This window comes from Rhinopithecus roxellana, chromosome 2 (genome assembly GCF_007565055.1).
Source record: "Rhinopithecus roxellana isolate Shanxi Qingling chromosome 2, ASM756505v1, whole genome shotgun sequence".
Taxonomy (NCBI): domain Eukaryota; kingdom Metazoa; phylum Chordata; class Mammalia; order Primates; family Cercopithecidae; genus Rhinopithecus; species Rhinopithecus roxellana.
The window spans coordinates 18,556,964-18,578,225 of record NC_044550.1 but is presented as its reverse complement, the minus strand read 5'-3'; the positions used below and the strand labels follow the sequence as shown (position 1 = coordinate 18,578,225).

The 21,262-nt window shown below is 35.4% G+C and overlaps 2 protein-coding genes across 4 annotated transcripts in view; one reads left to right on the top strand and one right to left on the bottom strand.

The window, feature by feature from the left end:
- AIMP1 (aminoacyl tRNA synthetase complex interacting multifunctional protein 1) overlaps positions 1 to 14,395 on the bottom strand; it is a 37,829-nt gene extending 23,434 nt beyond the window's left edge. The window contains exons 1-6 of one of the 3 annotated variants that reach the window (XM_030915434.1): positions 14,299 to 14,378; positions 13,724 to 13,799; positions 7,423 to 7,556; positions 4,968 to 5,081; positions 4,287 to 4,454; positions 326 to 537 (exon numbers count right to left, since the gene is read on the bottom strand). In XM_030915434.1, the coding sequence (XP_030771294.1) occupies positions 326 to 537; positions 4,287 to 4,454; positions 4,968 to 5,081; positions 7,423 to 7,531 (603 nt within the window). In that variant the 5' untranslated portion in view covers positions 7,532 to 7,556; positions 13,724 to 13,799; positions 14,299 to 14,378. The other 2 variants (XM_030915436.1, XM_030915426.1) reach the window with 2 other exon arrangements.
- A 227-nt stretch (positions 14,396 to 14,622) lies between these two features.
- The window catches only part of TBCK (TBC1 domain containing kinase), a 258,415-nt gene continuing 251,775 nt past the window's right edge, over positions 14,623 to 21,262 (top strand). The window contains exon 1 of the mRNA XM_030915419.1: positions 14,623 to 14,953. The gene's annotated coding sequence lies outside the window, so the exon portion shown is untranslated. The remainder of the gene's footprint in view (positions 14,954 to 21,262) is intronic.

Sequence of the window (21,262 nt, the reverse complement as noted above, 5' to 3'; positions counted from 1 at the left end):
TTGTTAGATTTTACATATATAGTATATATATAACTATAGTTTTTTAATGCAAAATACAAAAGTAAAAATATTTTAAAAACAGAGAAAATAATACACCTTTTCTTCTTCCTATCCTTATGCATTATATCTTAATTTACAGATGTTTTACAGGTTTTTGGTGGTTTTATGCTTTTTTTGTGGAATTAACCACATTCAAACTAATTGACTGAACTAATTAACAATGGCACATGTTGTATGGTACACAAAATTATAATGGAAAGATATCAAGAAAGAGGGAATGAAAATGTTGAATGTACACAACAGGAATTTCAGTTGTACAGATTACCTGTTCAAGAGGAACATGATTCACCAAGCCACTGACAACTGTCCTTGGGGCTATTTCTCCAACATCTACTTCTTCTACATACAAAGAATCTGCATCAGGGTGTTTTCTGGCAGTTATGATACAACCAATTCGAAGATCCAGACGGGAAACATCTATTGGCTTAGAGTCGGCACTTCCAGCTACTGATTGCTGTTTTTTCTCCTTCTTCTCTCCTAAAAAGTATTTATGAATGGGTAAACATCAGAAATAAAACCAAACAAAAAAACACTATGAAAACTCCATGGTATCAATATTGAAGAGCTTAAAAGGAAAAAACAAAAGAATGTTTATCTTCTACCTTCACTTAAATAATAACAAAGAAAAAAATTATCCAAGTCATAAAATCTTGAATCCTATTTTAGCTATTTCTCTGTTGTATTTCTATTTGAAGACATGGTGTGAGGTTGGCAAACTATGGCTCATGGGACAAATCCAGCCTGTTGCCTGTTTTCATAAATAAAGTTTTACTGGAAGACAACCATATTCATTCATTTACATATCATCTATGGGTACTTTTGCAACGGGGCAAAGTTGAGTAGTTGTGACAAAGGCTTTAGGCAGAAAAAGTTTGCCTTTCCCTAAAACAGGACAATAGAGAAACCTCTAAAAACTTTTACTATGACTCTTTGGAAGATGATAAATACTTTACTTAGAAAGAACACCACAATCAGTACCCAAATGACAGAATGAACTAGAGTGGGATACAATTTCACTGATAAAATATTTTCCTCCTCACTATATACACTAATAAGTATATAATTAATTTCTCCATTTCTTAGATTTCCCTGAAGATGTATTAGGATTTCAGGGTTATCCATAGTAACTATTTAAGCAGATAAGAATATTTTATTCTGATTACGTTTTCATAATTACATTTTTATTTATTTGCTGATAATGCATCTCTTACTAACACATGATTATTTTAGCTACTGAGTTAATTGTAACCTGCAAAGAGGACTCATATTCTTTAGGTTTATAATTAGCTTTTCTGGCCCCAAAAAAGTAAAACCAAAATAAAACCTTATTTACCTTTGAATCGAAAGTATAAAGATGAGCTGTTGTAGCTTGGAAGCATTCTTTCTCAAGTATAGATTTATTTAATCTTTCAACATATATTTACTGAGTGCTATGACACTGGAAATAGTAAGATGGGCAGTCCATATTGTCAAGGCACTCAGAATCTCTTTTAAAGAAGACAGACATGTATACGTATAATGAATATGTGATAAACATGACATACACAAAGAAACATAAAAACTCAGTGAAGAATAATTATGCATGAAGCAGGAAAGGAGGATTCTGTGTAAAGGTATTCATAATTCATACAACAATAAGTTCACCAAAGAGAGGATGGAACTACCTTAAAATACTGGCCAATTTTTAATCTCATTAGCAAGTTTTAAAAAAATTCCGTTTTCCATAAAGAAATTAGCAACAGTTTTTTAAATGGTAAAAATCCAAATTATACAGAAAAATATGTACAATAAAATTACCAGAATATACCAAAAATCTTAATATTTTTGTGTGATAAAGTATACGCATTTACTTAAAAAATACTGTAGTATAACAATATATCTATATTTGTATATATTTTAAAACTCTAATCTACTTCCTAGGCATTTGAAATACTTTCATCAGGAATTCCCATTCTAGAAATGATTGCAAATATTAAAATCTATACCAAGATCTTTGTTAATTATCATAAGGAATTTCGGAAATATTTCACTGACAAATGAGTGATGCTCAATTAAGATGTGTGGCAGTCTGGCTGGGCATGGTGGCTCACGCCTATAATCCCAGCACTTTGGGAGGCTGAGGCGGGTGGATCACCTGCGATCAGGGGTTCGAGACCAGCCTGACCAATATGGTGAACCCCTGTCTCTATTAAAAATACAAAAATTAGCCAGGTGTGGTGGCGTGCACCTGTAGTCCCAGCTACTCGAGAGGCTAAGAGAGAATTGCTTGAACCCAGGAGGTGAAGGTTGAAGAGAGCTGAGATTATGCCACTGTACTCCAGCCTAGGTGACAGAGCGAGACTCCGTCTCAAAAAAAAAAAAAAAAAAAATAGAAAAGAAAAAAGATACGTAGCAGTCTGGAAAGATTATATGGGCACCACAGCCCTTGCATGAGCAGAATCTGGCAGTCCTAGCTAGCAGCTAAATACCGATGGAACAGCCCTCTATAACCAGCATTGTCTAATATGGTAGCTGCCAGCCACATAGGTTATTTCAATTTCAATTTAAAATTATTTTGATTAGAAATTCAGTTTAGTCATACTACTCACATTTCAAATCTTTAATGACCACATGTGGCCATTGGTTACCATGTTGGATAAGGCAGATATAGAGTATTTCCATTATCACAGAAAGTTGCATTGGACAGAAGTGTTCTAATCCTGTAATTCCATTTGTTCTTGTGTTCCTGTGTGCTCCCTCTTCCATCAAAGGAGAGCCTTGTTGCCTTCTCTAACTAGAAGACTGATTAATCCTGAATCAGAACAGTGCACCCTCCTTAGAGAAGAGAATATGGATTCCACTAAGTTTGCAAGAACAGGTTATATAGTTGTTTTGTGTCTACTTCTTAACATATTTTATAAACTAGAAGAATTAGTCCGACTCGCTTTCATTATAATCATACCACCTAGTGGTGAAGTTATATAGCAGAGGCTGTACAGCCCCTACCTACTTCTAACTAAGAGGTTACTGATGTTTGCCAAACGAACTGGCAAGTGATTTAGAGGCTAAACTGGCTTGGGTTAGTTCATAAATCCCTCTGTCATGTATATTTTCCAAAAAAAAAAAGTAAATAAGTTTAAGTATAATGAGAGATATTCATAGTTATTTATAAAGGCACCTTTTCAGACATATCTGAGGAAAGGAAGTCAGATTTATAATTAGAATAAATAGCGGGCCGGGCGCGGTGGCTCAAGCCTGTAATCCCAGCACTTTGGGAGGCCTAGTCGGGCGGATCACGAGGTCAGGAGATCGAGACCATCCTGGCGAACACGGTGAAACCCCGTCTCTACTAAAAAAATACAAAAAACTAGCCGGGCGAGGTGGCGGGCGCCTGTAGTCCCAGCTACTCCGGAGGCTGAGGCAGGAGAATGGCATAAACCCGGGAGGCGGAGCTTGCAGTGAGCTGAGATCCGGCCACTGCACTCCAGCCTGGGCGACAGAGCAAGACTCCGTCTCAAAAAAAAAAAAAAAAAAAAAAAAAAAGAATAAATAGCTTTAGCAGCAAGGTTAAAAATAAACTAGAAAAGATGAGGCTTTAATATTAATTCAGATGAAAGATCGTGAAAACCTGAACTAAGGTAGGACCTAACGAAAGGAAAGAGCAGAGCTGGGGTCTATGTATGTTTTGGGGACAGGAATAATAGAATTTGTTGGTTAATTAGATACGAAGAATGGGGAATAGAGACAGGTTAAGGTTGATGACTAGATTTCAAGGGCTGTTGCCTAGGTGGATGGTGACATTTCTATCTACTTTAGTTCTCATGGATTCCTGAAATCTTAGTTCACACAGTCTGCTTTGACTGGTAGAATGTTCTTTTCCTATCTTCACAACTGGTCCTAAGCCAGTTTCCTATCTCTGACTTCTCTCAAACCATGCCACAAACAGATACCAAAATTCAGCCATACCAAACTACATACAGGTTTCTATACTTAATGTTTACTGTCTTGTCTTTTAACTTATGCCAGTCCCTCTGCCTAAAATGCCACGTTTACCCCGTTAATCTGGTCAATATTCACACACCATTTAGGACCCAGCTTGTATGTTCCAATATCATATTGTTCCTAATTTTATCCTAGCTCATGAAAGCTGAACTTTATTTTTGATACTATTATTATCATCATTATCAAAATTTGACATTTTCTGATAATCCAGTCAAGAGCTAAACATGCTTAAAGGTCGAAAATACCTTTTTTTTCAATTTTCTCTTTTGCTTTCTTTTCGTCTCCTGTTCCTCCTTTGATCTGTTCTTTGGTACCAGAAGATACAGTTGTTACTGGTGTAGGCTGTACCACATTTTCAGAAACCATAGAATTAGCTTGCAGTGGAGTACCAGATGGAAATGGTATTTGCTTCACTGAGACAGAAAATGAAATAATGTCATTCATATTAAACCAATAAATATGATAAAAAATATGAAATTGTGAACCATACATAGGAACTCTTTTTAAATGAAAAATTCACTGTATATGGCTATCAAATATCCACTGTCTGAGACTATAAAATGGCTGCCAAAAAAGTAAGCATATTTTAGCCATTATTGAGGTATCAAAGAATAAAGGCATGATTCCCATTTAATTAATAATTACTAAACTAAGAAACCTGCAGATAAGAACAACAGCTAACATGTATTATGAACTTACTATGTCCCAAACACTTTTCAAAATGCTTTATACGAATTAACTCATGTAATTCTCATACTCTAAGAAGTAGGTTCTATTCATGCCCCCATTTTATTGATAAATCTGTCATTCAGAAGTTATGAAGTTGTCCAAGTTGCCTGGATATAGATTCTTACTTCTTTCCTCACTGTTAGTGTGACTGGCCAACTTCTTAACTTCTGGATTACTCATTTTCTATATTTAATTACCTCCATTTTGAATTTCTGCCTGAATTAGCTCTTGTTTCAGTTCTTCAATTTCTTTCTTCAGTTTAGCATTTTCAACTCGAAGTTTCTTCTCTTCCCTCAAAGTTGCCTGCAAAACTGGATCAAGAACATCTAGTTAAAATACATTTTTAAAAAAGGTTTTGTGTGAATACTATTTGAAAAGAAGACAGCCAGTATAACTAGAGCTAGGATAATACTAGCTCTAGTGTAACCAAATGTTTGGCCAGTACCTTTATGCCAGTTTAGTATTTATTAAAACAACATGATATTTAAGAGAGAGAGAAAGGGAGAGAAAATATATGAAACAAGAGTAAAACAGAAAGACTTTGTTTATGAATCATTTTCCTCTTATTAAGATGCTAACTAAGATCAAATTAACACCTTTCCAGCATTGCAGCTATAATAAAGGGCAATGATAAATAACTTAAGAAGTTGGCACAAAAGTGTCACTATGTGGCCAGGCGCAGTGGCTTATGCCTGTAATCCCATAATCCCAGTACTTTCAGAGGCAAGAGGATCACTTGAGCCCAGTAGTTTGAGACCAGCCTGGGCAACATGGCAAAACCCCATCTCTACAACAAATACAAAAAGTAGCTGGGGGTTGTGGTACATTCCTGTGGTTCCAGCTACTCAGGAAGCTGAGGTGGGAGGGCTGATTGAGCCTTGGAGGTTGAGACTGCAGTGTGAGCCGAGATAGTGCCACTGTACTCCATCCTGGGTAACAGAGCAAGACCCTGTCTCAAAAAAATTTAAAACAATAAAAAATAAAATGTCAATAACAGATACTGAAAAAAAGAAAAGCATTATATTAAATTATACATATATTTTTTTAAAAAGTCTGAGATGTTACCACACAAGCAAAAACTATTCTCATGTCTTTCTTTTTAGTCATTACCTTTTAAAAGAAGCTGAATATTGCTAAAGTCTGAATTAAGCTAATCAAACATTCAATGAGTGAAATAACTCAAGGATTTGCTCAAAATATAATGTATATGTTAAAGATATGCAATGGGGCAACAAAAATATAAGAGAAAAATAATGGTTCTCAGTGGGGTTGGTACTGCTTTGTAGGTAGGATTTTGAAAATCTGTAAGATTATTTTTGATTGTTAGTACTGGCATTTATTGGGCAGAGGCCAAGAATGCCAGATGTCCTGCAGTATGCTGGATACTCCTGCAAAATGAAGAACTGTTTCACATTCTGCAGAACTTTCTAGTGGCCTATTATAAATTTGCATAGGTAAAAATCCTATTAACAATTATTTGAGCCTAGATTTTAACTATTCTTTATGTATAAACACAAAGTATTTTTCAGCATGCTTATTATATCCTAAATTTTCTATGAATCAAGTACCACATAAATCAAGAGTAGACTGTACCTCGTTTTATTCAAAGTATTATCTAATCAATCACTCACCATTTTGAATAAATCATCTACATCACTATCTGCTTCTGGTATCTGAGATACCTACACAAAGGCAGTCTGACTCTACACCTATACTAGTTGGCATTGTACCTATTGCATTCTTGATGATTCCTTGTATGTAATCACGTGGCATGTGACCCTCTTACACTGCCTTTAGTGGTATAATCCTGCTGAAGGATTACTTACTGAAATACATATTATTGTTACTACTACTTATACCTTTCTTTTTATTTCTCTTCTCTGTTATATATAGGATTAAGATATGTTTTAAAATTATATATAGGTAGGTTATTTTTCTAGGAAATGTTTTCCTTACAGGATATTAACAGAGATTTTATAAAGCATTTATTCTAAATTGGGAGCAATTTGACCAAAAACTACCAGCATAGGCGACCAAAAACTATCAGCATAGGCTACCAAAGAATAATATAAAGGTGAAGAATAAGTAGAAAGATTTTCAAACTGGCAAAACTAAAATGCTCGTCAAGATGCTATGAAATGGCCACCTATAGAAGACAAAATTCAATTTATAACATATATTAGATTCTACAAGCAATGACCACGTCCAATCTCTTTATCTTATTAATAAAAAGAGAGTAAGAATTTTAAGAAAAATAATTTGAAAATCTCGAGAAACATTATTAAAAAAGAAACAAATAAAGTGGTATGGTAAAATTAGAAAAAAAAATTGATAACGTTTCTGGAGAGTAAATACAGGTTTTTGTAAGCCATTAGCTTATAAAATGTAGGAAAGTATTTATTTCTACTAGTGACAGCAAAAAATTTTGAAATTTCTATTCTGACATTGACTATTGAGAATAAAATACATTTAAACAAAAAAAACCAAAGTCAACTGAAGTCCTGAAGGTAGAGGTTCAGGTTTGATATTTTTCTACATATAACAGAAACTTCTAAGTAAAACTTAAATAACTTATATGGTAAACATTATTATTTCTCCGTCATTGTATGAATTCATTTTAAGTATCTCCTCAAAAATTTTAAATTTTCTTACTTGCTTTCTCCTTAAGTAGAGAAACTTGCTGCTTAAGATATTCAATGATTTGATCTGCCTCTGCACCCTTCTGCTCCAGTCTCTTCAGAACAGCATCATTATTTGCCATTTTTGCCAAGAGACGGCAGAAAATCCTAGATGAAAAAATAAAAGTCATAAATTACACTGTGAAAAGAATAAATTTATACTATAGGACATTATGAAAAAGCAGTCTGAAAGGAAAAACATTTTCTACTGTAAGAGATAAATATGTTAGAAAAATATGTTTCCTATGGAGAGCAACAAGCCAAACAAATAGCAGAAATGCTAAGTAGAGTAATTCCTGAATCTATTTAGAAGAGGAAATATAGTTTGTTGCTAAATGCAGAAAACAGGTTATTTAGCCACATTTAAGGTTGAAAGGTTTTAAAGAAAGCTTCAGGTACACTAAGAGATAAGAATAACAATAATCTTAACTATGCAAATGAGAATTACACCTTTGTTCCAAAGTAAAGAGTTGCTGATTTCATTCCTTTTATATTTCTATATACTGGATCTTTCTACTGTGTATTCACTTAGGTACAATTTTCAAGAAGAAAATGTCAATTAGGAAAGACAAATATTAAAAGAAAAAAATCAACAATTAAGAAAATATTAATCATATGCTTGTTCAGATATAATGTCAACATACACCATTGTCTTTATTTTAAAAACTAGAATTTTATTTTTATAATAAATTCAGAGAAATTTTAAAAAAATACTATCAAGGTACAGAAAAATGTATTCAATAAACATTCTGAGATTAATTCACCATGTTAAAGTTTAAACTGTCACATACTAAAAAAAAATCACACTGACAATGGAGAGGGTTAATTGTTAGTAATACTATGAACTGTTCTTTTCTACCTGATTTAACAAGAATTTATAGTTCAGGGCATAACAATGATATAAGCATTGCTGAAATAATTCTCACTTTAAATAAATGAAGCAGCACTCAATATTAATGGTGAAATTTTGAATAAAAAGTAGATAAGACACATAATAACAGATTGTTTGAAAATTTCAAATTATTATATAATATCAATCTTATATAAAAAATATTCTGAAAAGCCACAATAAACTGCCTGGTATTTATTTTTCAGGTGACTGTCTAGACCTGTTGGCTCATTTTTGAGCATTAGTCTATACTTAAATATCAGCTAAGATACTAGTTTTCTAGTTTTTTCTTAATTTTGAAATTTGAATAAGATGATTTGAGCTATATCTTTTCAAAATGTATTTTTCTAAAATGTACCACTAATTCACATTCATTTTAGTATTATTCATCAAAGATGTCTTGGCTAGAGATGTAAAAGTTGCCAATTCTGCCTAATCAGATACTCATTATTGTTTGCGACAGCTACATTTCACCTATTGAGTATATTTCATCATTACTTATGTTAGACTAAAGTAGAAAGATGTTAAAAACTAAAGAAATGCTGTTACTAAGGATACTAACATTCAGAAGCGCATAGTTTTGTTTTGTTTTTTTTACTTTAACTTTCTTCATATATCCATTTCTATTAAGATATTTTCTCTACAATTCTGGCTTTGCAAACGTTTAAGTAACAACATGGTATTCTGTGTTCATTTTGGTAAAAATGGCAGAGTTTAAAAGGTGGTATCTTCATTAGAATGTTTGTGCTTTTTTGGTCGGTATTTTTCCAAACTGTTAGAATAATAGTCCGTATAGAATAATGCTCATAAATAAGCCAACAGTTCTAGACAGTCACTTCAAAAGTAAATACTCACCAAGTTGCTGAAACTCATGTTCTGACTCATACAAAAACATTAAAAAATCTTCTAGGACTAACAATAATTTGGAAAATAGAAATAATAAATCCAGCCTAAGAGAAAAAAATATAATTTTACTGAGTGGATAAATTTGTTAACTATTTGCAAAATATAATTGGAATAATAATGAGTTACATAAAATATGACTTTATAATATATATTGAAGAACAAGCGTAAGTTTAGGAAAGAGAATATCATGTTTCAAAATACAGATAGACAAATGAACTAAACACTAAACACACATATGCAACTACTAAGAAGAAACAATGTGAGAAAAAGAAGTGATAAAACTTTTTTTTTGAGACAGAGTCTTGTTTCTCGGCCCAGGCTGGAGTGCAGTGCCATGATCTTGGCTCACTGCAACCTCCACCTCCTGGGTTCAAGCTATTCTCCTGCCTTAGCCTCCCAAATAGCCGGGATTACAGATACCTGCCACCTGGCTAATTTTTGAATTTTTAGTAGAGATGGGGTTTCATCATGTGGCCAGGCTGGTCTCAAAATCCTGACCTCCCTCAACTGATCTGCCTGCCTCGGCTTCCCAAGGTGCTGGGATTATAGGTGTGAGCTACTGCACTGGTGCCCAGCCTCTACTTCTTCTCCAGTCCTACACAACAGGTTATCTGGAAATATTATTCATTATGCCAACATTAAAAATGTCTCATCTCGTGAAATCTAAAAATATTTCACTTCTAGTTATGTCTGTGTCTTAACAGAACTTTTCTCAAATGCTAAAAGTCATTTGCTGTCTTTAGAACAGAAGCTCTGGAAACAGGTTTTCTAATACTTGTTGATTAATTATCATTTAAAGTTTTAAAAAATATAAGTTGGGTGCATACGTTTATGTTAATGTTTTCTAGTAACATGCAGATAATGATCACTAGCATTGGCAAAGGAACATAGGTTTTTTCAGAGTGTTCATAAACAAGCCTTGGGTCAATCATATACCTAGGCTGTGTGACTTTGGTAAAATTATCTAAATTTTCTATACTTCATTTTCTTAATTTATAAAATTACTTGTACCTGATTTCACCTCCTATTTCCTTGTCACCTGCTTTCAGGGCTCCTTTTTCTTTATCTGTCCCATTAATGACGCTGTTCTTCAGGGTTTGGTCTTAACTGCTAATCTTTTCTAGGGATCACAAACTAGCCTGACAGAGTTCAGGGATATCTTTCTTTTCCAGGGCTAACAGTGTTGGAAATAACTGATGTGAATGTCTTTAAGTAAGACAGACAGACACTTTACTACTCCCTGTTGTCTGCCATTTATATTACCTGCCAGGTTCCTAAAATAAGTTCATGACCCGAACTTTATACTCGCTGATTTTGTGTCATGTGCTGGGTTTATAGTAGAGAATAAAAATAAACATGTTCTTTGAACTAACTAAGCTTTCAGACAAATGGGGGAAACACAGTTGAAGACATGTTTTAAAATAATGTTACGCTTAAGGCATAGCGATAGCTTAACAACAATACTGCTTAAAGCTCAAACAAATCTTTTACCATTCAACCCAGTACGCATTTCATTAATCTCTATGCCAATTACTCCCCTGTGATTTTTCAGTTTTACACTGAATATAAGTTAACCTTCAAAATTTTAAATCCTCAGAGTTTCTAATATGCTAATATGTATAAGGTTTCTCACAGATGATAATAACAACTACATATATTTGTAGAACATGTACTATGGCTGGCTAAATGCTTTACACAAGTCAATTGCAAATATTGTTATAATCTCCATTATACAGAGAAGAAAACTTGAATTAAAATTAATTTGCCTCACGTAATACTTAGTAAATCAGGACTGAAACTCAGGTCTGTCTGATGCTGCAGTTAGCTCTTTTAAGGCTCTAGCTATAATTTCTCTAAAGGATATAATTACAAAGCATTTTCCAGTATATTTCATGACAGAAGCCTAACCCAGCAATACCTATTAACATTTATTTGAACTAGTATTCTCTAAAACAGTTTGGGAAATGCTGGTTTAAGTCTCTGGACTAAAAAAAAAAAAAATCAAGACTGTGAGATTAAAATAGATATAATAATTACATGCACAGTAATTGAAAATATAAAACATTTATGAAGAGAAAAGCACAGAAAACAGTAGACCAAGTATGTTAACTGTGTTTGATTGGTGAGAATCAAGACCTTTTCTTTTTCCTGTACTAAATTAAAATGGTAATAATGCATTTTTTACACCAAAAACTTTTAAAACATATTATCAAAATCATTCTGCCCCTTCACATTAATTTTGTCCTTCTCAATGTTAATTATCATATTTCATCAAAGCTAAAAAGCCATTCATCATACGATGCCTCTAATGCAGAATCTCAAATACTGTACATGAATTTATAGTACATATTAATCATTAAAATATACACACAAAAGATGATTTTTGAGATTCTGAGATCTTCATGATCATTTTTGTTCACTCAGCAATTTCCTCAGGAGTCCTCCCCACCCCACCTACATTATCTGCAATCTCTTTTCAAAAGCCAACTCTCTGTCCTATGATGACAACATTGGGAATCAAACATAAGTCAGTTACTACTTTGAAATCAAAGTTTTACAAGCAGATTTTTAATTTTAGAATTCCTATGCTATATAGGAACTCTACACAAATTTGAAAGCATCTCTACTCAAAACCTCCAATTACACAATTTCAGAAATACAGTAGGTAAAAATTTACATTTTTGTTGGAAGCTTTAAATACTATATTTCAAGAAATCTAAAATGCCATCAATTGTAAAATGGCTTCAATCCCAAGAAGCTCTATTATTTTATGTACCATTATGAAAAAAAAAAAAAAAACACTATTGAATCAACTGACCCAATGCTTTCTTATCACTTAGACATATCCACATTATTTATTAAAAGACTTCTTTTACATTTAACCCTGGATTTTTATCTTGTATCACCCTTTTGTTTTCCCTCATACACAGTAACTTTTCATTCTAATGCTGATCATAATCTTCTAAATGATCTTTAAAAGGGAAATTAAACTCAACAAACTAATATGCCAACACTGCACATGTAACTCAACTGAAATAATGACAAGATTAAGTTACGACTAAGTGTGTGTAAGTGTGGGCAATGACAAATATCTCACAACTGCCAATCTGTCTACAGTGATTTAAAGATGTCAACAATTTAAAATTTAAAAATACATATTTCAGAGATGTATGTATGAGAAAAATGTGTATATCAGAATTGATAGACTATAGTAATTTTAATTATTTTTCCTTTCTTCTCCTTCCTTCATTCCTCTTCTTGCCTTCCAACTTCTTTCCCCGATTTGCTACACAATCTAGTTACTGGATATCTAAGAATGTTATAGTATACATAAAATACCCCACACTGAAAGAATGTCCCTATTATAGTGTTAAGCAATGTAGTACCTTTTAGAACTAGGTGAAAATTCCTGCTAGGATTTAAATCATATGTGTCAAAAGTCAGAATTTAAAAAAGATAAGAAAATTAAATACACTGAGAACAATGCACCTAAAGACACTCAAAATATGTAAGTGCAGCAACCAGCGGTAATTCCACAGGTCTTTTATCAACCTTTGCCAAAACCTATAAAAAGAATATCTAAAATTGCTTTTTTATGAAAGTTCCTATTTATTCTTGTTTTCCTTACCAGAGAGCCTGCTTTCCCCTTACTGATGAGAACACAGGGGGTCCTGGGTAGAGTCCATAAAATTTAAAAAGGAGTATGCCTTGGCCTCCCATGACCCTCTTACCTCAAAATAAGGCCATCTTTTACCTGGTTCAGATTTGCAGACTAGGTCCATTAGACACCTTGTCATTAAATACCTATAATATACCCTAATCTTTGCAATCTTGACAGATATTATTTCCATTTTATAGACAGATCCAGGAAAATTACATAATTTATCGGAATCCCTTCAAGTATCACAGAGCAAAGCCATGATTTTCACTCGTTTGCCACTCTGAAACTCACACTGGAATTCATTTTTAAAGTGTCCTTCAAAGTCTAATTAAATAAAATTAACTCTGTCATCTATAATACTCTTACATATTCAAATTAAGTGCATCAAGAATATCACTGGCCATTTCTTACCACCCATAGTCAAACCACCACTATGCTTCCTCTGGATTATTGCAACACTCTCCTTATTGGTCTCTTTTCTCCTACCACGCCATCCTCTGTGTATTTTCCTTTATGAGTGACCCTCTTAAAAGGAAGTCAGATCCCATCACTCTACTGCTCAAAACCCTCCAAAGTCCTATTTCATTTAGAATAAAAGTTAGATGTCCTCAAGATCTTCATGACTTGCTCGCCTTGATTTAATCTCCAGTGAAGGACTAAACCCTTTACTCAACTCTGACCTACAGGCTTCCTTGCTATTCTAGCAGGTTTCTGCTTCATGACCTTTGCAATGGCTGGTCCCTCCGTCTGACTGCACTTCCCCAAGATATTCGCATGGTTACATCTCCCACTTCCGTCAGCCCTTTACTTCAAAGTTACCTTTTCAGCAAGACCTTCCTGTGTCACTCTGTGACCTTCTTCCCTTCTTTGTATTTCTCTTCAGGACTATCACGACCTAAAATACAGCATGTTTCTAATTACTTTGCTTAGTATGTACCTTCCTCACTAAAATGTGAGCTACAAGTAGACAAAGATTTCTGTCTGTCTTGTTCACTGCCCTTCACCTAATTGCCTAGAACGGTGCCTGGAATAGAGTGGGCGCTTAATAACTATTCGCTGAATGAATAAATTCCCGTCTTCACCCTTCTCTCCCCCAAAGCACCCAAGTCCTTTGACACACACATTCACATAACAGTAAATACGCTTAGGGATCGATATTTTTCGGTAGCATTCTTAACTTAGCCCTGCATCCCATTTCTCAAACGTGGCTCCTTTAGAAGGAGGTCTCAAGCTCTTTCCTGTTTCCTCAGGCCAAGGCTGATCCTGGTGCGAACTGACTACCCGTTAGCAACCGCAGGCCAGGCCCTCTCTCCTGGAGGCAAGTTACAGAAGGAAGACCCCTGCGATCGCAATCTGCGATCCCCGAGTGAGTGACCCTCCACGACGTCACTCACATGAAGCGGTGGCCAGGGGTTCCGAGAAAGCCACAGCAGGAAGCATGTAGAGACAACCACCCGAACACTCTAGCAGTGAGAAAGGACCCAATGAGGTGTCTTTGCTGAACGCCTGAGTGTTCTACAGATTCAACCGTTAATTCTTTCTTCCTCTTCCTGTGCTCAGTCCCATTAACCTTCCACACCACGCTCCTCGTCTTCTATTCCCTCACCCAGGATTTCCAATCGACCCCTCGTCCCCCGGCACCTCTTTCTCTCTCGCTATATTTAGAGTCCAGTTTGGGCAAGGGGCAGGACGCCACAAGTCGGGGGCTTTCCTCAGTATTGGGTCGCGGTGGCTGTGAGGGCAGAAGAAAAGGCCAGGCTGAGGGGAAGGGGGAGGGTAAAAAGCTGGGATCTGTGATTGGGCAAGGCCAGGCTCGCGGTCCTTGCCGGGTTCCGCGAAGGGAACCTTAGCTGACTCGGCTCGCTTGCGAAGGGCAACCTCTGAGCTCCCGGCGTTCCAGGAGCGGCCTCTTTTGTAGGAGCACCTGAAATGCAGCGTCTAGTGCACTAAGCCGTAGCGGCAGCACCAGGCACAGCGACTGCGCTGTGGCCCTGTGTAGAAGCTCCATCCCCCTTGTCTTTGTGTTTGCCTGCGTCCCCAGACTCAGAGGCAGGTATTTGGGTAATCCAGTTTTCCGTGTCGTAGTGGGTGGGGTCTGTGGGAGGTAGAGGACTATCGGGAGCAGTGAGTGGCCCCGCATGTCTTCAGAAGAGAGAAGAGAACCAAGCTGTGGAGCTGCTTGCTGATGGGTACTGTCTCCATCCCTAGCTACCCGCCTTTCCTGTGAATCAGGTTCACCTGAGTCCTTTGGGAACCGTAGGCTTAGCAGTCGCTGTGTCACTGCCTCAAAGGAAGGCTAAAGGAGGAGGTTAGAGAATCTAGAATCTGCCCCTCCATTACTCACCATAGAGGCAGAATTTTGCTTTGGTTTGTTTCTGGCCCTCGAGGTTTAGTCAATTGTCGAAGTGTAACACCCTCTTGAGCAGTAGGAGAACGTGAAGCAGTGGAAGGAAGTTACTTGAAGATTGTCAGTGGCTGCTTTTCAAGGTCCCCTGTCCTGGTTTCTATCTATTTGGGACCAAAAAAAAAAAAAAAAAAAAAATTCTCTTCCTCTTGAGAGAATGTATATATAAAATAAATGAATTAGTATCATTTTCCTGTAGAAGAAATGTGAAACTTTTGTTCATGATAAAATCAACATCTTTTGCCCTATTTTTTACTTTCTCTCCCCATTCGAGTCATTTAACTATAAGTTCTTTGAGGGCAGAGATTCTGACTTGTTCATTATCCTTTGCCCACCAGCTGGAAAAACAACCGACTTAAAATAGGGGCTTCAAAATGTTTGTTGAATGAATTAATGTTCAAGCCCAATTGCTTGCACTGTTGTTTCCCTCATCTAATCTCTCCCCTCTGCGTTTTGTTTGTTCTTTTCCCCCAGTAGTTTTCTTCCACTCACCAGGTGGAAGCAAATGTCTGTGTGTGCATTTTTGTGTGTGAGCCTTTTTACGTACAGCCATCTAAGAGGTAGTGAAAAAAGAACACTGATGAAATCTTTCATGTTAATTAGTGTTTTATCTTTTTCGATCATTGTGTTTTATTTGGTTATTTTATTTTCAGCTAAGTGATAAAGACATCTGATTGAAAATTAAATAGTTGGCAGGGCGCGGTGACTCACGTCTGTAATCCCAGCACTTTGGGAGGTTGAGGCGAGTGGATCACCTGAGGTCAGGAGTTCAAGACCAGCCTGGCCAAGATGGTGAAACCCCGTCTCTACTAAAAATACAAAAATTAGCCGGGCGTGGTGGTGGGCGCCGGTAATCCCAGCTACTCCGGAGGCTGAGGCAGAGAATCGCTTGAACCCGGGAGGTGGAAGGCTGCAGTGGGCCGAGATCATGCCACTGCACTCCAGTCTGGATGACAGCGTGAGACTCCGTCTCAAAAAAAAAAAAAAAAAGTATAGCATAGTAGGATTGAGTAATAAGGTACAGCTGTGTCACCTGTCCTATTCTCAGTACTGTTCTTCAAAGATAACCACTTTTAACCCTTTTTAGGTCTGTAGGTTAAATAATAAGTTAAACTGTTAATTCTTTTTGTTGACTTCTTGAGATAGCCCTAAGTTAAACTGCTAATTCTTTTTCTGTTGACTTCTTGAAATAATTTTTGGCTTTCGTATTGGTTACTTTATAATTCAAAATAATATATGTAAACTACTTTTTTCACGTCAACTTTTGAAAATATATTTGACTCCTTGTTTGGTAAAATGAGAAAAGTAGTGATTCTACCTTTTTCTTTATCACCTCAGAAACTACATTTATGCCCACTTTCTCTTAGGTGGACATTTACTTGTACATTGTCAAAGTTAATAATATATTTCATAACTATAATATTTGTGCTTTGTTCACATGCCAAAAACCAATAAAAAAAATAAAATGTTTATAGTATTATGGCTCTATAGTTGTTATTTAGTGCAAGTCCAAGCTGTATGCTCCGATATGTTTTTTTCCCAGAGTTTTAACTTCATGATCCCTGTGCCATAAAGAAGATTATTTATGATATCAAGATCAAATGGGTTTTTATTTCTTTCCTTCCAAGGGCAAAATATTATGCTGTAGTTGAGCATGCTTTATATTTTGGACTATGTAATTACATAGTTTTTAACCATCCCTACTTTCTTAATTGCCTTTCTGCTTTCTCCTGAGGAATAGGTAGGTGGATGTGCTTTCTTCACTGAGTCTTCTCATTCTTTGTATGATGCACATAGAAGCTTCCATTCTTCTGTTTGAAGTTTTTCCCCTTGAAGCCCAATGGCTTTCTGTTTAATTTGAACTTTGCGTTCTAGTCCTTTTGAATTGCTCCTATCCTGGGTTTATATTCATTCTTGGGTAAATAACATTGTTTCTTAGCCCCTCATCTTCTGTTATTGGACTTCCCCCTATTTCCCTGGAATATATCCTAAGGAAGCTTGCTCACAAAAGGCATGTGAAGGGTAACTTTATTTTTTAATGTTTGTATGGCTATAAATTATAATTTGCTCTTATGACTGATAATTTGGCTGTATATAGAATCAGAAGTATTTTCCTTCAACTCTCAATCCTTCCATGTCTTCTAACTTTTTTTTCCTTTTTTTTTGAGCTGGAGTCTCACTGTGTTGCTCAGTCTGGTCTGGAACTCCTGACCTCATGTGATCCTCCCACCTCAGCCTCCCAAGTATCTGGGATCACAGGCACACGCCACCGCACCAGGCTCTCTTCAAACTTTCATTATTGCTGATGAGAATGCCAGTCTCACTTTAATTTGTTGACAGCGGAATCATTTTTTTCTCTCTGAAATGTTTAAAATTTTCTGGTTACGTTTGATGCTTTGAAAATGTATGGCAATGTTTATCTTCTCATAGGCTCTTAATTTTATTTTTTATGAGATAAAATTGACACATATTAAAACACACTGATTTTAAGTGGTCAGTTTAATGAGTTTTGATGCATGTATTCATCCATAGAACCACTACCAGCACAATCAAGATAGAAAATATTTCTACCACTACAGAAAGTTCCTCTGTTTCTGTTTATTCAACCCCCCTTTCCCATCTACAGTACTATCTTCTGATTTTTATTATTAATACTGTAATTTAGAACTATAGTTCTGGAATTACATTTAAATGGAGTCATACAGTATGCACTCTTGTGTCTGCTTCTTTCATAAACTTAATGTTTTTGAGGTACATCCATGTTTTGATGTGTTTGTTCCATTTTTCTTATTAAATAGAATTTCATGGTACAAGTATGTTAACTGATTCACTTGTGGAACATTCGCATTGCTTCTGGTTTTTAGCTATTAAGAGTACAGTTCCTGTGAACATACACATACAAGCAATTTTATGGACAAATATTTTCATTTTCTTGGATAAACACCTAGTAGGAGTGGAATTTCTGAGTCACAAGTTAGGGATATTTTTCACTTTAGAAGAGTTTTCCAAATATTTTCCAAAATTCTTTTGCCGTTTTACACTCACACTAGCAATATATCAAAGCTCCACTTCCACATTCTCCTCAACGCTTGTTATTGCCAGTCATTTTAATTTTAGCCATTGTAGAAGTTAAAGGGATTTTCATTTGCATTTCTCCCAATTAATGATATTAAGCAGTTTTTTCATGTGCTTATTGACTTTTCATGCCTTGTGTGAAAATATAGTTGTGACTTTTACCTATTTATGTATTGGCTTGTTTTATTATTGAATTGTGGTATTTCTTTATAGATTCCGAATACAGGTCAATTATATATAGACACACATATATTTGATTTTAAAAGGTCCTACGTATACATAATGTCATATGTATATATAGACAGATATAAATAATATTTCCCTTTAACTCGAAGTTTTATTTTCTCGGGTGCCTTTTGATATGCAGATGTTTTTAATTGGTGAAGTCTACTTTGTCAAAATTGTCTTTTGCGACTAGTGCGTTGTTGTATCATGTCTAAGAAATCTTTTCCTAGCCTAAGGTTGTAAAGATACTGTCTTATGTTTTCAATGAGAAGACTTAACAGTTTTACCTTTACATTGAAACCTATGATCCATTTTAGACTTTTGTGGATGTATCAGTAGAAGTTAAGGTTATTATTTTTTATATGAATATCTTTTTCCAGCACCGTTTGTAAAAAAGACTTTCCTTGAACTCTTTTGAGTTCTGTTGAAAATCTATTTTATTTAAAAATCTTTAAATTATGAAATACGTGGTATTAACACACACGTAGATAAATACAGAGCATGGAAATTACCAAGCATAATGATAACATGAACACCCATTAATTCACCAGCTGAAAACTAGGCTATTATTCAAGATTTTTGAAGCTTCTTGTGGATTTTTCCCTAACCTTACTCCTGCTTTAATTTGGTAGCAACCATATTCTGAGTTTTTTTTTTTTTTAATTCCCTTACTTGTTGAACCTATTCTTACAATAGATGTAAGTATTCCAGAATTATTTTTTTGTTTTGTTTTTGAGTTTTATGAAAATTGGCATATTTTATGTTACTTTTTTCACTCAATATTCATCTATGCTATTAAATACTGTTATAGTTTGCTTATTTTTCATTATATATGCAGGTGAATATGCCACAATTTATTTAACCATTTGCCTGCCATTGGACATTTAAATTGTCTCCAGTTTGGGGATATTAGGAGCAATACTGCCTTGATCTTTCTTGCACAGGTCCACTCTGTGTGTGTGTGTGTGTGTAGGAGTTTCTGTAGGAATATGATAGCGAGATAGTATAAAACATTTCTGGTAATTTTACTAATTTACACTCCCACTTACAGCAAATTACAGATCCTATTTTTCCACATCCTTCTAACATTATGTGTTATCAGATTTCTTAATTTTTAACTGTCTGGTAGATAAAAATTTTTGGTGGTTTTAATGTGCAACTCCTTGATTATTCATGAGGTTGTTTATCTTCCCATATATCTATTGGCCATTTGTCTTTATTCTTTTGTTTAATTTGTTTTTCTGTAACTTGTTTTATGTAATAGATGCAATATCTTCTCAAATCTTTCTATATTTATCAGAGTTAGTTTTTGTGTTTTTTCATAAATTATTTCAGTTGCTTCCAAAGCCAGATTTTTGGAGGTTTATTTTATTGTTTGCCCTTGATACTGTAGTCTTTCCTCAACTATCTGATGATTCTCAGACAACTCATTATTTAAGAGCTAAGGCTGCCTGGGAGCTTTGCGTATATGGACAGACTTATTGACTGATAACCTTTTGGTTTAGGATGGCTGGGTGCACAGCCAAATCTTAGCTGGGGTCCTACAAATTCCAGAATTGTGAGGAGTTTGCTCTTCTTGCTAGTGTCCATAGCAACTACTGTAGTTCTCAGTTTGTTCAGCTTCTTTAGGAAAGAACCTTTTATTTTCAGAGTGTAAATAACTGCCTATGTTGTAGGACTGGTGGCAGAATTGACGCTTCTAATTATTCAACACTTCACCCTTCTGATTTCAAACCCTCTTTGACTGCTGTTTACCATTGTTCCCGCCTTCTCTAAGTCTGAAACCTCTGAATCTGAAAGGGCCAAACAAACCTCGTGATTAATAGACCGGGCGCGGTGGCTCACGCCTGTAATCCCAGCTGTGTGGGAGGCCGAGGCAGGAGGATCACAAGGTCAGGAGATTGAGATCATCCTGGCTAACACGGTGAAAACCCGTCTCTGCTAAAAATACAAAAAAATTAGCCTGGCGTGGTGGTGGCGCAGTCCCAGCTACTCGGGAGGCTGAGGCAGGAGAATGGCTCACTGAGGCGAAGCTTGCAGTGAGCCGAGATCGCGCCACTGTACTCCAGCCTGGGCGACAGAGCGAGACTCCATCTCAATAAAAAACCCCATAAAACAAAGAAAAACCAAACCTCTTGACTATTGTAGGTTGTAGCTTATTTCTTTCTGCTTCTTGTGACAATACTCTTCCATATATATTTTGTTTTGTACAAGTTTCTAGAAATCTTTCATTACTTCATGGCCTATTTCCTTTTTCTTCCTTGGTAAGGGTTTATACTTTTAAAAATATTTTTAATGATTTCAGTAAGGTTTCTGGTCAGAAAAAAGTGGTTTTATTGAATTGGAATTCCAGCATATTTATCAAAAAGCTGAGAAGGGAAAAATGCAGGGCTTTACCAGTAGAATGTCTTTTTAGTGAGGTCCATGAGTAAAATATTTTTTACCCGTGTCAGAAGACCTTTTCTGTTTTGCTTTGTTTTGTTTTGTTTTGTTATGGTTGCCTTAATGTGATTCAGATTGATATGGAGCAAGTTTCCTAATCTCCAGGCTACTACCTTACACAACTTTGGGGGCACCGTTTATTTTGGAGTAAGTACAAATAGGATGCCTCATGCTATACACGTAGAACAACTATCTCTAAACTTGAGCCAGTA